Below are 17,500 nucleotides of genomic sequence, written 5' to 3'. Positions count from 1 at the left end.
TAATCGGTAGCGTAACGCGGAAACAAAAGCAACGAGGCCGAGGCTTAAGATCGAAAAGGATCTGATGGGTTTCAGTCTCGATCTCGACTTGGTCTTGGTTAAAGGACAATAAAAATGAAATAAATAAATTAATAAAATGAAATAAAAGAAAAATAAAACGAGGGACTCGATTGATAATGCGAGTAGAAAAGGCAGAATATTATAAAAGATAAACACATAAAAAAAGAGATGATTAAAAAAAAGAGATAGTTTTGCGTTGTTTAAGGTTAAATAAAATCAATTAAATGAAAATAAGGGACTTAAGACGAGAGCGAAAAGAAAGTAGAAAATTAGACTGAGGCCAATTATGTGCAATAAAAAAAAAAAGTAAAATAAATAAATAAATAAATAAAACAAAAACAAGGGATTCGAGATGAGAGTAGAAACAAGAGAAGGAAAGAAAGATGATAAGAAATGAAATATAATAAATATTTTCAATTTAACTTGGCATTGAAAAGGATTTTTATATTTTTTCGGTCTCGATCTCAACTCGATTTATTCTCGCAGTCATTTAGATTCGATCTTTTCTCCCTGGGGTCGATTATCAAACCATTTAAGAGTTGGTCTTGACTCGATCTCAACTAGTCTTTGATGATCTTGACTACAGCACTACCCCCTCCGTGTAGCGTGGCTGCACCCTGTGACCTCTGCACCTCACACACACATATATGTGTATGTATATATATATATATATATATATATATATATATATATATATATATATATATATATATATATATATATATATCCATATCCATCCAGGGATGGTCGTTAGCTGTCCTGTCCCTTGGCCACCAAAAATAAAAGTAAATGAATAAATAAATAAATAAAGGTTCCTCACACACTAAATTATTCAGCACTGCCTGAGGTAGGTCAATTGTGTGTGTGTGTGTGTGTTAAACTTACAATAATGACATTACTGTCCATTTAGAAAGAAGCAAAGCTTCGAGGTGTGACTGGGGCAGCTACACATAAAACAACACTAAAGCAGAGCATCGGCCTTGAAAATGAAAGACACTCTGCTGTAAGGACTCACGCTGCTACAAAAAGAAAGTGTGTGTGTGTGTGTGTGTGTGTGTGTATGAGAGAGAGAGAGTGTGTTCTATGTTGAGCTCAGGTGTTGCTGTTAACTGACCTTGTCACTGCCCTCAGGTGCGATGCTTTGTATTTCAGAGAAAAAAGTGGGAGCCGTCATCAAACACACACACACACACACCTCAGCTTCTCTCAAGGCCGCTCAGAGGCATGGCCTATACACACACACACACACACACACAGAGACACAGACACACACTGACCTTGATGTGGAATGATAGAGAGTGCACTAAACCTATTTTTTCTCTCATGTCAAACACACACACACACACACACACACATCTAAATTAATGAATTAGGTGTTCGTGATAAAGCACACAGGAAACAATTTACAGCCATAAACTAAATACATTTGTGTAAAAAATTATAAGCAATAGTAATAATACACAAATAAAATAAAATAAAATAAAAACGAAATACGGGAATATAAAATATAATATCAATAATTAAAATAAAATAAAAAATAAAGGACTGATGACAAGAGGAGACAGAAAGAGATGGTGCCTCGTCCTTTAAAAGCAAAATTAAAAGAATCATAAAACATAAAATGTTATAAATAATAAAAGAAAAACATAATAAAATAAACTACTAAAGATGAGAATGAGACAGAAGAAGAGAGAGAAGACAAGACAGGAAAAACTTAGCAAAGAAATAAAAATATATACAGCAACAAAATACAAATAAATTGAAATAAAAACACACACACGCACACACACACACACACACACACACACACACACACACACACAATTTGCACTGATAGCATTTAACTAACACTACTTTATCCACTGCTACACTGATGGCTCGACTCTCAGCACCTCCAGGCCATCAGAAAGGTTACAGAAAGGTTTCCATCTCTCCCTCGTAGCTACTTTCATTCGTTCTGTCCCTTTTATCCAGCTGACTTTATGGTCACATGACTCCAATAAGCTGGTCCGATATTGCCTCACCTTACACACTTGATAAAGTCAGCTCTCAGGGGACAGAGCTGGATATTGAGAACACGGGATGAGTTAAGAGTGTCTCCCTCTCTCTCTATCGTTAAGGTCTATAAGCCAGAATGTAACGAGAACATACCGATTCAATCGCATTGATCACCCTGCGCTGGACTGCAGCCATCACACTAACCACTGATTGGTTATCAGGGCAGCTGGCTTTACCTCGGTTACGCTTCATGAAAGAGCAAGAGCCAATCGCTTTCCCTGTCTCTCTCTCTCTCTCTTTATATATAGACCGCAAACACACCAGCACTGCTTGCTAATCACTGATCTGTAGTAAATGTGCACACCTGGAATAAACCAAAAGGCCAGTTCTCCTCCTTAAACACAGACATGTAGATGGCTAAAACGATCACAAACTACTAAATTCTCTATCAAACACCAACATTTTCCATTAAATAAATACAATCAATCCACAAAATGGCAATATTCACCATCAGACCCCAACATTCACCATTAGACACCAACATTCACCAACATTCACCACCAGACCCCAACATTCACCACCAGACACCACCATATACCCTCAGACACCACCATTCACCATCAGACAAAAACATTCAACATCAGACAAACATTCACCATCAGACACCAACATTCACCACCAGACACCACCATTCACCATCAGACAAAAACATTCAACATCAGACAAAAACATTCACCATCAGACACCAACATTCACCATCAGACACCAACATTCACCATCAGACACCAACATTCACCATCAGACACCAACATTCATCATCAGACACCATCAGACGCCAACATTCACCAACGTTCACCATCAGACCCCAACATTCACCATCAGACCCCAACATTCACCATCAGACACCATCAGACACCAACATTCACCATCAGACCCCAACATTCACTATCAGACACCATCAGACCCCTACATTCACCATCAGACCCCAACATTCACCATCAGACACCAACATTCACCATCAGACACCATCAGACCCCAACATTCACCATCAGACACCAACATTCACCATCAGACACCAACATTCACCATCAGACCCCAACATTCACCATCAGACACCAACAAACACCAACATTCACCATCAGACCCCAACATTCACCATCAGACCCCAACATTCACCATCAGACACCAACAAACACCAACATTCACCATCAGACCCCAACATTCACCATCAGACCCCAACATTCACCATCAGACCCCAACAAACACCAACATTCACCATCAGACCCCAACATTCACCATCAAACATTCATCACCATTCACCACCAACATTCAAAACCAACATTCACCACCAAACACCAACATTCACCATCAAAACACCTTCAAACATAGCTGGATATAAGTGGCAATATAAATTTCACTGTGTGTGTGTGTGTTAGCTGTGGTACTCACAGGTGTGGCGTGCCAGTGAGTAGTTGGAGCCTACGGTGGTGAGTCCGAAGCCGTCGGGAGCCTGGCCGCTGGTTCTGGGGCGGGAAGGCAGCCTGGGCGGCTCGATCTCTGCTCCGAACTCTGCCCCGATCACACCGAGCAGCACGATGGCCGTCGCCTGCTTCCTTCTCTCCTCGTACGAGTTAGAGATCTTCTTGAGGCTAGGAGGGAGATTACTCAGACATCCTGCAGGAGAGAAAAGAAGAGAGATTTGGGATTAATTACATTGAAGAGCAAATGAGCATCAACAAGACCAAGACCTGTTAGTTTAAAAACACAAATTAAAATACAGTGTCCCACTCAGAAGCACCAAAGAGGTACAACGAGGACTTCAGGGCGTGGCACGGTTTGGATATTCACTTGTAGGAACGGTGAAATGGTTCCGCAAAGCCGACACGTTCACGGTTCGATCTCTATTCCTAGCACGAGATGAACACACTCGTTCTAATACGTTACCATTTTATAAAGTAACAACCAACACAAGGACCAGGGGAGTAGTACAGTAGTTCATTTATATTTTTGGAAAGAGTCTCCAGTGTCAGCGCTTTGCAACAGTTCGAGGTAAATCTGGGGTAAGAGGTAAAACATAATGAACTTGTTTTGTGGACAATCCACAACATTATATGTAACAAAAAATGGATAAATAGTATGACATGTTGTTCTCAGGGTAGTAGCAGTAAGTGTATTATTGTGTGTGTCCGCACTATTGTGTAGCAGGGGCCCAAGATGTATGCGCATGTGTGTGTGCTGTAAAGACCCTGGGCTTGTTTGTGTGTGTGTGTGTGTAACAGAGAACCTGAATGTGTATATTGTATATTAGAGGCCCAAGGCTTGTGTGTGTGTTATTGTGTTGCAGAGACTGTGTGTGTGTGTGTGTGTGTGTGTGTGTGTGTGTGTGTGTGTGTGTGTGTGTGTGTGTGTGTGTGTGAGAGAGAGTTGTGAAGCCGAGGTCACGGTCAGGGTCGGCTTGCTTAATGGAGTGCACACACTCCAACCCTGCTGCAGCCTGCACCCCACAATAAGAGCACCAGAGGGGGTTACGCTTTCGGAAATGTGGTGGTGGGGGGGACGTTTTTATCCCCTCACACAAAACTCCACCCCTCTGCATTTTACACTCATACTTACACACACACACACGCCTACACACACACACACACCTCAATTAGACACGCGCTAACACACACACACACACATGTACAAAGACACATAAGCTGCAGAACGGCACACGTATTAACCTCTGCACTCAGGCCTTTGCTGAACGCACGTGTGTGTATAGCACAGCCGGGGCACGGCGTGTACTTGTGCATGTGTGCGTGTGTGTGTGTGTGTGGGGTCGGTGAACAAAGGCTATGACTTGGCTGGGCTTCAGTGTGAGTGCTGACCGCTTGGCTTGGTCACCTGATCACCATCTGACCACCAATCAGTGTGTGTGTGAGAGACACAGAGAGAGAGAGAGAGAGAGAGAGAGAGAGAGAGAGAGAGAGAGAGAGAGAGAGAGGGCCAAAAACATGAAGGACAATTAAAAGGAAAGACAGAGAAAGAGAAAGGAAAAAGGGGTATGAAGAAAAAGAAAAGAGAGAGAGATAGAGAGAGAGACAGGTGTTTCAAGAAAAAAAAAGAAAGCAGGTGGTGGAAATTTTTAAAGCAGAGCCACACTGTGCATGAAAAAGCAAGTAAAGGAAAGAAAAAAGGGGGCGGGGGGGGGGGGTGAATCTGCTGTGAGGTAGGGAAAAATTACAGAGAAAAAAATACATATATTTAACCAAAAAGGGCGCGCTATAATCTCGAATCAGGAATAAATTCTTTAAAAATAACGAATAAAATATTTACTACAATAAAATATATAGTTATAAAAATATAAAATATTATTTGAAGAATGCTGAGTTAATTCACCGATCTTCAATAAACGCAACGAATGACAAATCAACACTTTTTCAATTCATTTCAATGAATTAATAAAAACAGAGAAATTTTTACTTAAAAATATAAACTCTTCAAAAACAACACATCCCTAAAAACCAGTAATATTTCATTTAAGATATGAACGAACATAAAAAGAAAGATACAATAAATTATTTTTAAAAAACAACTAGAAATAATAAACAAATAGAAATTCTTTAAAAATGAAAAAAGCAACAAAAAAAACCTTTAAAAAACAAACAACCAACCAGCCAACCAAAAAACCAAAAACAAAACAAAACACCTTACCCTAGTAAACAGAAATATTGGTTTAGAACATAATTAAACTTAAAATAATGAGCAAACGAAATTATTTAAGAATTGTGGAGTTAATTCACCAGGAACCGTTTTACAGTTTTATATCCAGGAACCTTTTTTTATTATTAAAAAAACCCCAAAAAAATGTTCCACTCAACTGTAGTGACACTTCTCTGGACCTGTTGGGGCGGAGCTTGCTATAACGAACATTGCCGATTAGCAAACGCCTGCTTTGTAGGATGACTAATGGACTGATGGTTATGAAAATCTTGATGGTGTGTTGCGCTTCATCCATAATCATGGCCAAGATTTACAGAAAGAGGAAGTTTGATTGACATGGCACTCCATCAAGCACAAAACATTTCCCACCGCCTGCTGAAAAACGCACGAGATTATCTTGTTTACTCGGCGCTAACTGCTCCAAACAAAAGTCTAACAACATTTCAAAATCCAGTGACTTTAAAATAAATAAATAACCCATCGTGTTGCTGTGTTCAACTGTTTTCCGTCATAAACCGTTGCACGGAAGCGTGCGCATCCAATCAGATTGTAACCCGAGATTCTGATGCGCGTGGCCAGAAAAGTACACAAAATATATGATGTTCTGCATCCACGGGTGGAGCTTGTGGATCACCAATCAGGAACTAGCACAGGAACTACGTTGTTCTCGATTAAATCTTTTTGCTGTGATGTTTTTTTTTTGGGAAACCTGACCCTAAACGCTTTGTTGCTCATCCATAATCGTACTCGAGACCTGCTGACATTTGTCATGGCACTCAATCAACCTTTTCAACCATGTTTTCCCCCAGAAACCCGTGTACAGAAGTGTGATTCTGAAGCTTGTGGCCAGAAAAGTGTGCAAAAGATACAGCGTTCTGTAGATCATTGGCAGAGCTTGTTGCACAGTCAGAGTCTCTGCGCTGAACATGATTCAGGAACTCGACGAGAAAAGGTTTCCTCTGAAGGTTCTGGGAACTCTGACACGTAAACTATAAACATAACAAGCAGGGAAAATGGGAAGCGCATTTCATTTAATCTCACTGAAATGAATTAATTTCATTCCGGAACTGTAGATTTATTGAAGTTACGTTTCCACCAAGTTCCCAGAACCTTCAGAGGTGCTAAAATTCATAAATAAATAAATAAATAAATAAATAAATAAAGTTCCTGACAGACCACACAGTCATCCTGGACAAGTTCCTGATTCGTTGTTCCCACCTCAGCACTCTTTACACTTTTCGGGCCACAAGCTTCAGAATCGTACCTGCGGGATCCCAGAATAAACAAGCTCACGCGGTTTCCGCACTTCAGGATGATCGCTTGACCAGACGAGACGGTACGTTTTCTTCGTTTTTGATCGTTCTGTTTGTAACAAAATCCGCAATAATCATCTCGGACGACAAACGGAGATCCGTCCCGCTAATCAAAAATCTTTATTAACGAAGGATAATGGAAGTCGATAGCTCCAATCCGGTGCGGAACTGTAGAGATGTATACCTTCTCATATCACACACACACACACACACACACACACACACACACACATACACACACACACAAACATGATTTTCAGATTAGAAAAAAAAGGTCAGAGAAGAATTTCATGCTCATAAACCGATTTACTGTTAAAAAGCAATTTTTTTTTTGAAAGAGTCGTTTCATTTCGCTTTTTATTTGGTTACTGATTTTAAACCGGATACTTTTAACCCATCTATCGTTTTATTTTGACAAAAATAATTGTGTTATTTGCATTGGGTCTTTCTGCGCAGGAGCGTCTAACGTGATTCCCCCGGTCTAATACTTCACCGTGCGCACACAGAAACCTTCACCTCCAGCCTGATTCGATTCCAGCCCAATTTCCTCAATCGCCTCTGATTAGCTCTCGTGTGACCTCCGACCTTTTAGGCCAGGGTATCTCTGAGAGGGTGAGCGGCTGTTTTTTATCTGTGTGGCGCACACACACACGCACTGTATGAGGACACGGAACAAACCTGCAGTGTTGAGGTGCATTTAATTGTGATGGCTATCTGACAGCGCTGTCGATAAAGACAAACACTGTCAATTTATCTCATCCTCCTCACACACACACAAACATACACGCACGCACGCGCGCGCATACACTTCTATTCTCAGTATAAGCCAGTTAGTCCGAGTGCCTACTTTCTATAGCTAAGGTCAAAAGCTGATTGCGCTCTGGTTAACCACCGTCCACATGGCACACACGCACGCGCACACACACACAAACACACACAAACGACTGCTAACGTGAAACACAAACTTACAAGTTAAAAAGTTATGAATTAGCACACTAATCTGTCTTCCTGTGTTAAACAGACAGACAGAAGGACAGACAAAAAAAAAAATCAAGAACAGACAGACAGATGGATAGACAGAGAGAGATGGACACAAATAGACAGATCGATGAACAGACAGAGTGACAGACAGAGAGACAGAAAGAGATACTGACAGAGAGAGATGGACACACAAATAGGCTGACAGATAAAGAGACAGGCAGACATGGATAAAAGGACAGGCAGACAGACAGACAGGCAGGCAGGCAGACAGACAGATGGATAGACAGAGAGAGATGGGCATATAGAACAACATAGAGTGACAGACAGTTAGACAGACAGACAGACAGACAGACAGATGGATAGACAGAGAGAGATGGGCATATAGAAGAACATAGAGTGACAGACAGTTAGACAGACAGACAGACAGACAGACAGAGACAGATGGATAGACAGAGAGAGATGGGCATATAGAAGAACATAGAGTGACAGACAGTTAGACAGACAGACAGACAGACAGACAGACAGACAGAGACAGATGGATAGACAGAGAGAGATGGGCATATAGAAGAACATAGAGTGACAGACAGTTAGACAGACAGACAGACAGAAAGAGATACAGACAGAGAGAGATTGCCACACAAATAGACAGACAGATAAACAGACAGGCAGGCAGACAGATAGACAGGCAGGTAGAGTACAAAAGTTCAGAATAGTATACAATTATTCTAATACTAATAATAAAGAGAGACAGACAGATAGAGAGTAAGACAGACAGACAGAAAGATCTGAACTCTAATCACATACTACACATTTCTGAAAATGTAGGTTCATTTTTATCATTCAGTGGAGTAAAAAAACCCTAAAAAACCTATTATTTTAATATATAATTTTACATTTGTACACTTTAAATATTCCGAACCTAAATATGCTTCTATTTATGCACTTGTTTTTGTCTTGCAGTATTATTTTTACAAATCATATTTGTATATCAAACATATATAAATGATATATTTACCCTTTTCTTTGCTTTGAATCTGGAATATTTTCGGTTAGTCGTGTAAAGACAGGGCACATAAAACGCTCTGAAAGCCGGAGGATTTGGGAGAAAGTTGAGTGTAGTGGATTTATGGGTTAATGTAAAACTAACGGGACACTGACGGATCACTTCTGCTGGGAGATATTTTCCGTTTCTCCTCTCTGCCTGTTCTGCGTACGGCTACACGCAGCATGCTCTGCGTAAACCATTGATTTCTGAACCACATCGATCCTCCACCTTTGATACGGCCAAGATCTATTTTAACGACATTGTATCTAAATCCTATTTGCTGCTCCATGCTTTCAAACATAATAAACTAAAAAGGCTGGACGACGGACCGCTGCGTTTAAAAAAAAAAACAACGTTATTAATCTTTTCAAAAACAGACGGATCTCGGCAAACTGCGCTCGGATGGAAATAAAATTATCAAGCAGGGGAGAACATCAATTAAAAGCGCCTCGGAAAATGCAGCAAAGCATCACAGTCACATAGGAAGAAACACACACACACACACACACACACACACACACGATGATGATACGAGCTCTGCATTTACAGAGACCTGGTTTAAAACGAGGATGTTTCACAACATTAAAGGTAACCGTAAATGGAAAAAAAAGAGATATAATAAATAAAAATTTTAACGGTTGGCAGATTGCCGCAGTGTGAGAAGAATAAAATCCTCCAGGACGTGCTGTTACTGGTAACTCTATAACTATCTGAACATTCTAGAACACCATAAACATTCTAGAACACGGTAAACGTTCTAAAAGAACCTGAACATTCTAGAAATCTATAAACATTCTACAACACTGTAAATGTTCCAGAAATCTATAAACATTCTAAAATGCTAGAAACATTCTAGAAATCTATAAACGTTCTAGAACACGGTAAACGTCCTAAAAGAACCTGAATATTCCAGGAAGCTATAAACATTCTAGAACACGGTAAATGTTCAAGAAAGCTATAAACATTCTAAAATGCTATAAACATTCTAGAACACGGTGAACGTTCTAAAAGAACCTGAACATTCTAGAAAGCTATAAACATTCTAAAATGCTATAAACATTCTATCACACTATGAACATTTTACAACACGGTGACCATTCTAGAACACTATGAACATTCTAGAACACAGTGACCATTCAAAAACACAGTGACCATTCTAGAACAACCTGAACATTCTATCACACTATGAACATTTTACAACATGGTGACCATTCTAGAACACAGTGACCATTCTAGAACACCGTGACCATTCTAGAACACGGTGACCATTCTAGAACACCGTGACCATTCTAGAACACGGTGACCATTCAAGAACACTGAACATTCTAGAACATGGTGACCATTCTAGAACACGGTGACCATTCAAGAACACTATGAACATTCTAGAACATGGTGACCATTCTAGAACAACCTGAACATTCTATCACACTATGAACATTTTACAACATGGTGACCATTCTAGAACACAGTGACCATTCTAGAACACCGTGACCATTCTAGAACACGGTGACCATTCAAGATCACGGTGACCATTCTAGAACACGGTGACCACTCAAGAACACGGTGAACATTCTAGAACACGGTGACCATTCAAGAACACCGTGACCATACTAGAACACCGTGACCATTCTAGAACACGGTGACCATTCTAGAACACGGTGACCATTCAAGAACACTATGAACATTCAAGAACACGGTGACCATTCTAGAACACGGTGACCACTCAAGAACACGGTGACCATTCTAGAACACGGTGACCATTCTAGAACACGGTGACCATTCAAGAACACTATGAACATTCTAGAACACGGTGACCATTCTAGAACACGGTGACCATTCAAGAACACGGTGACCACTCAAGAACACGGTGACCACTCAAGAATACGGTGACCATTCAAGAACACGGTGACCATTCTAGAACACGGTGACCATTCAAGAACACGGTGACCACTCAAGAACACGGTGACCATTCAAGAACACTATGAACATTCTAGAACACGGTGACCATTCTAGAACACGGTGACCACTCAAGAACACGGTGAACATTCTAGAACACGGTGACCATTCAAGAACACCGTGACCATACTAGAACACCGTGACCATTCTAGAACACGGTGACCATTCTAGAACACGGTGACCATTCAAGAACACTATGAACATTCAAGAACACGGTGACCATTCTAGAACACGGTGACCACTCAAGAACACGGTGACCATTCTAGAACACGGTGACCATTCTAGAACACGGTGACCATTCAAGAACACTATGAACATTCTAGAACACGGTGACCATTCTAGAACACGGTGACCATTCAAGAACACGGTGACCACTCAAGAACACGGTGACCACTCAAGAATACGGTGACCATTCAAGAACACGGTGACCATTCTAGAACACGGTGACCATTCAAGAACACGGTGACCATTCAAGAACACTATGAACATTCTAGAACACGGTGACCATTCTAGAACACGGTGACCACTCAAGAACACGGTGAACATTCTAGAACACGGTGACCATTCAAGAACACCGTGACCATACTAGAACACCGTGACCATTCTAGAACACGGTGACCATTCTAGAACACGGTGACCATTCAAGAACACTATGAACATTCAAGAACACGGTGACCATTCTAGAACACGGTGACCACTCAAGAACACGGTGACCATTCTAGAACACGGTGACCATTCTAGAACACGGTGACCATTCAAGAACACTATGAACATTCTAGAACACGGTGACCATTCTAGAACACGGTGACCATTCAAGAACACGGTGACCACTCAAGAACACGGTGACCACTCAAGAATACGGTGACCATTCAAGAACACGGTGACCATTCTAGAACACGGTGACCATTCAAGAACACGGTGACCACTCAAGAACACGGTGACCATTCAAGAACACTATGAACATTCTAGAACACGGTGACCATTCTAGAACACGGTGACCATTCTAGAACACGGTGACCATTCAAGAACACGGTGACCATTCTAGAACACGGTGACCATTCTAGAACACGGTGACCATTCTAGAACACGGTGACCATTCAAGATCACTATGAACATTCTAGAACACGGTGACCATTCTAGAACACGGTGACCATTCTAGAACACGGTGACCATTCAAGAACACGGTGACCATTCTAGAACACGGTGACCATTCAAGAACACTATGAACATTCTAGAACATGGTGACCATTCTAGAACACGGTGACCATTCAAGAACACGGTGAACATTCTAGAACACGGTGACCATTCAAGATCACTATGAACATTCAAGAACACGGTGAACATTCTAGAACACGGTGACCATTCAAGAACACGGTGACCATTCTAGAACAACCTGAGCATTCTATCACACCATGAACATTTTACAACACTGGGAACATTCCAGAACACTATGAGTCTTCTAGAACTGTCTGAACATTGTAGAACACACTCGACAGCTCTCTACAGACTTCTAAAGCAGAATTTAAATAATACGCTTATATTTCATTTTTGGATATATTTTATACACTTTATCTAGTATTCCGTAAATGATTAGAAACACAGAGGAACATCCGAGAACACATTCGGCAGTGTGTGGATGATCAGGTCAAGCCAACTCAAGAAACACCTCCCCCCATCCCTGCCCCCGCCCCCCTTGGTTCCCACGATGCTTTGCGCTCTCAGTCAGCCTGGCCGCCATTGATCACCGATATGCAGGCAGGTAAAATGTGATAGCTGAGGATTGTGGGAAAAGATCGATCCTGCCTTCAGTACGATATCTGAGGATTCTCACGGCAGGGAAATAAATGCCGCTTTTTTGTGATATTTGCGTAGAGTAAAAAAATAAATAAATAAAAACAAATCTCCAGAGGAGCTCGGGAAGGACGGAGAAAGGTTCCACTGATGAAACGCTAAGACAAAAGAGGTCAAGCGCTCGTGCGGAATTCATTTACGAGATGTCAGACGGACGATAATTGCAAACGCAATTTGTGAGAAAGGGGCAAAAAGCGAGGGACGCTCAGGTGCTGGCCTTCTGCTGAAGGTTAACTGGGTTCGGTTCATTTAAGATTGGCAACACACAGGAAAAAAAACGCTCTGTTCCATCTCAGACCTGTACACACACACACACACACACACACACACACACACACACACACACACACACAGAGACAACAATCCAGCACATGACATTTTCATCTAAAGCAAGAATAAACTTTCTCCTCTCCCTCTCTTTAAATCCATACATCAGCTGTTTAACGTCGAGTTTATTGCGTTAAACGAAACACCAGGAGAATCCGTGTGAGATATTGTGTGCGACGAAGCCCAACTTTCACGGCAATGATGGACACAAATATTTATATTTTAATAAAATACACATTACACAAAATAAAGTGCAGGGACTGAAGTGCAATAAAGTAAAGCATAATGTTTTTAGAGAATATTAAAATGTGAAAAAAACCCCACGTTTTTCTGAGATATCGATGTCACGGTGCATGATGTCAAAAGAGTGTGTGAGCGAGAGATTAAACTGTATCTGTATCAGAAGTGAGTGAGTGTGCATGAGAAAGAGAGAGAGAGAGAGAGAGAGAGAGAGAGAGAGAGAGAGAGAGAGAGGGAGAATCCTTGGTTCCCAATCAATGTGTTGTGGGAGTGAGAGACGGATTAAAGGCGGATTGTTTTCTTACGAGTTCTATTCATTTCAGAAAGCTTCTAATAACACACACACAATAAAGGAGGAACAAATTACACACAGCACTGTTACTCAGCAAGGGAGGGGGGACGGAGGGAGAGAGGGAGGGAGGGATGGATGGATGGACTCATGCAGGTATGGAGGGTAGATTGAAAGATGGATGGCTGGATCAACACATGATAAACGGAGGCAGGGATGGTTGGATGGCTGGACGGCTGGACATGCATGAATGGATGATAGATGGAAGGATGGATGAACACATGGATGGATGGACAGACGGATGGATGAACACATGCATGGATTGATGGATGATAGATGGAAGGATGGATGAATGAACACATTGATGGATGGATGGATGGATGAATGGATGAATGAATGAAGACAGATAGATGATGGATGGATGAATTGGTAGCTGGCTGGAAGATAGGGTGAACAGATGGATGGAAACATCCTAGCATGGATGGAAAGATGAACAGGTGGATGGATGGATGATGGATGGAAGGATGGACGGATCGACACATGATAAAAGGATGGATGGATGAATGAATGAATGGATGAACACATTGATGGATGGACGGACGGACATGCGTGAATGGATGATAGATGGAAGAATGGATGAACACATGGACGGATGGATGGACGGACAAATGGTTGGACAGACAGATGGACGGACACATGCATGGATTGATGGATGATAGATGGAAGGATGGATGAATGAAGGGATGAACACATTGATGGATGGATGGATAAAGACAGATACATGATGGATGGATGGATGGTTGAATTGGTGGCTGGCTGGAAGATAGGGTAAATAAATGGATGGAAACATCCTAGCATGGGTGGACAAATAAACAGATGGAAGGATGGATGGATAGATCAACACATGATAAAAGGATGGATGGATGGCTGGATGAAAGAAGACAGACAGATGATGGATGGAAAGATGAACAGATGGATGGATGGCTGGATAGACGCTAGAGTGAATGTGAGAGGAGAGAAGAGAAGAGGTGATTTATCTGATTCGAGGAGAACGAGTAGAAAAAGGGGGGAATGAGTGCAGTAAGGGACAAAGAGAGGGAAGAAAAGGTTCATTTAGAGCGGTCTCAGTGCTTTCTCGTGCTGCGAAAGGAGGAGAAAGAAGCAGCAGGAGAGCACACACACACACACACACACACGTCTCTTTTGAAGAACACACAGCTGTATTATTAGAAGTGTGGCATGCATGTAGGGAGTGTGTAATCGCTGTGAGGGCTGGCAGAGTGTGTGTGTGTGTGTGTGGCAATTCAATAGAGCAACAGCCGGCCGGTATGGAGTGCGAGTCCGCCGAGACCTCGGCCTCGGCTCCGTGATAAAAGAGTCCACAAAGCATTTCTGACTGCGCCTCTATGCCTCTCTGCCTCTTCCTCAATACAAGACCCCCTCCTGCTCTGCTACTCTGCTTTTCTGTCCATTCTCCGAGTCTCTCACACACACACACACACTCCCGCCCCTCTGTCCACGCTCTTTCTCCAGCCCCATTTACACGCAGCTATATCAATAGGCCGCGCTGCTGAATAGCCAACACGCTCTATTTGGCTTCCAGTCAATTAAGCTTTAAGCTGTCAGCAAACAGGAGTTTTTAAGTCCATTCGGAGCGAGAGCCGATGGCATCGACGGTTACCAAAGAGTGCCGCACGACCGCCAATAAGGAACATAAAGGTCGGAAAGTGGCGGGAAAAAAAGAGAGGGGGGGGTGTGGGTGGGTTACGCTGAAGGCGTGTAAACATGAAGGTCAGTCCTTTAGGTGGATGTATGGATGCAAAAACAAAGCAACACAATTATATAGTTACTAAGTGTACTGCTGAAAGCGTTGTGTCACGAGATGTTTGTTTAACGTTTATGGAAGGAGTCTCCAGTGGTGACACTTTGTAACAGTCAGAGGAAAAGCTGCGGCTTTACGTTTTCCGACATCTTCAGGTTCCTCGGTAACGTGACGAGCTGGAAACAAGAAGCTAATTTGGTTTGTGGACGTTACACAGCATTAAATGTAACTATAAACGGATAAAAAAAAACAGTATGATGAGTCAGTTTTCAGGAACACGATCGAATTTAGGGTGGAAACAGTAAAGATGCTTCACCGCATCACCCAGTGGTTGATTATTTTCCTATAAGAGCATGACATGGAGTGTTGTATTCCTTATATGGCCGCTGATTTGCATGAATGATGACATCACAAGTCCTGAATAATAAATACAATTTTGTTGTTCATACAGTACAGGGTGATGTACAAATGAGTCCAAGAGAACAGAGAATAAAGCACACACACATCCCTTAAGCAAGATGATATGTGTATGGTGAGCTCTCTCTGTGTGTGTGTGTGTGTGTGTGTGTGTGTGTGTGTGTGTGTGTGCGCGCGCTCTCAGTACCGTTGAGATTCGGCTGTACCAAAACCTTCAGCCATAAGATATTTACCAGGTTCATCAGGGATGATCTTCTTTTAGCCCTTACAGGCACGGCCCATCAAACAGAATGAGCAACAAGCTCTGTGTTCTCTTCACACACACACACACACACACACACACAAACACACTCCTTCAGCAGGCCCTGTAGGTCTAAACCCAGATTTAATTCAGTTCAAATGCGCATGTGGAATAACGTTCTGGGTGAAAATGTGAGGAAACGTGCCTGGAAGCAGGAAGCAGGAAGAGTGGTGCATTGTGGGTGAAAAGAGGAAAGAAAAAACCCCCCCGCACCATACGTCATACAAAGCTACATTCTATGTAAAGTATTTTCGATCGTATTCGTATAAGCGCTTTTATTATTCGTATTCGAGTTTTTAAGTCCTATAAAGATCGAGATGCGGAATAAGCAAATCAGAGGTGACACCTTATTTAAAAATACCCCAACACACACACACACACGAACAGACGTTATCCCAGACGAGTGCATGTATAGTTGATGTACATTACCTGTACGTGCAGCACTCAGACAGACGAAACTCTCTGATAGAATGAAACCCGAGCTCGCATTTACTGCACTTCCTGTATGCATGCGTGCATATGTGTAAAATGAAGAAGACAGGGTCTAGACAACAGGCCTGCTCTGTGGAGACATGTGTGTCTACGTACGCGTGGGTGTGTGTGCGCGTGTGTTGCTTGGACTGTTGTCATTGCTCTCCAAAACTTCCAGTAAGGTTAGCGCCAGTGGGTTAGAGGTCGGATCAATAACGTGGCTTCCAGCATGACTAACTCGAGTGTGTATTTATATATGAGAGAGAGAGAGAGAGAGAGAGAGAGAGACAGAAACAGTGCGTGTCTGGGTAGCTGCTTGAGACGAGAGGCCTGGCAGGATGGAATCGATAACAGAAAGACACCTAGTCTCCTCTTAGCTAGTCTGGTCGAGGGACAGACGTATACGAAGGCCAGGATCATCTGCTTATTCAGCAAACACACACACACACACACACACACACACACACACACACACACACACACACACAAAAGTACAGCAACACAACAAAATGGAGGAAGCTGATTTATTAATATAGGCATTGCCCTGTTATCTCGTCACACGGAGTGAATTAAACGGGTTGAAATCGGCAGCACGGCTGAATTCTGGAATCTATAAAGGATCTATAAAGGGACCTTTGCAAAAAAAAAGAAAAAAAAAGAAAGAAATAAAAACATACATCCTACAAAACAAAATAAATAAATAACGTAGTGATGTTAAGTTATG

General features: G+C 41.9%; 1 protein-coding gene across 1 annotated transcript in view; it reads right to left on the bottom strand.

The window, feature by feature from the left end:
* Positions 1 to 17,500, bottom strand: part of LOC128622570 (WD repeat-containing protein 7) — a 131,640-nt gene that overhangs the window by 33,328 nt on the left and 80,812 nt on the right. Inside the window, exon 21 of the mRNA XM_053649188.1 lies at positions 3,508 to 3,732. Coding sequence (XP_053505163.1) covers positions 3,508 to 3,732 — 225 coding nt within the window. The remainder of the gene's footprint in view (positions 1 to 3,507; positions 3,733 to 17,500) is intronic.

This window comes from Ictalurus furcatus, chromosome 18, assembly GCF_023375685.1.
Source record: "Ictalurus furcatus strain D&B chromosome 18, Billie_1.0, whole genome shotgun sequence".
NCBI lineage: Eukaryota > Metazoa > Chordata > Actinopteri > Siluriformes > Ictaluridae > Ictalurus > Ictalurus furcatus.
This window is presented reverse-complemented; position numbering and strand designations above follow the sequence as displayed.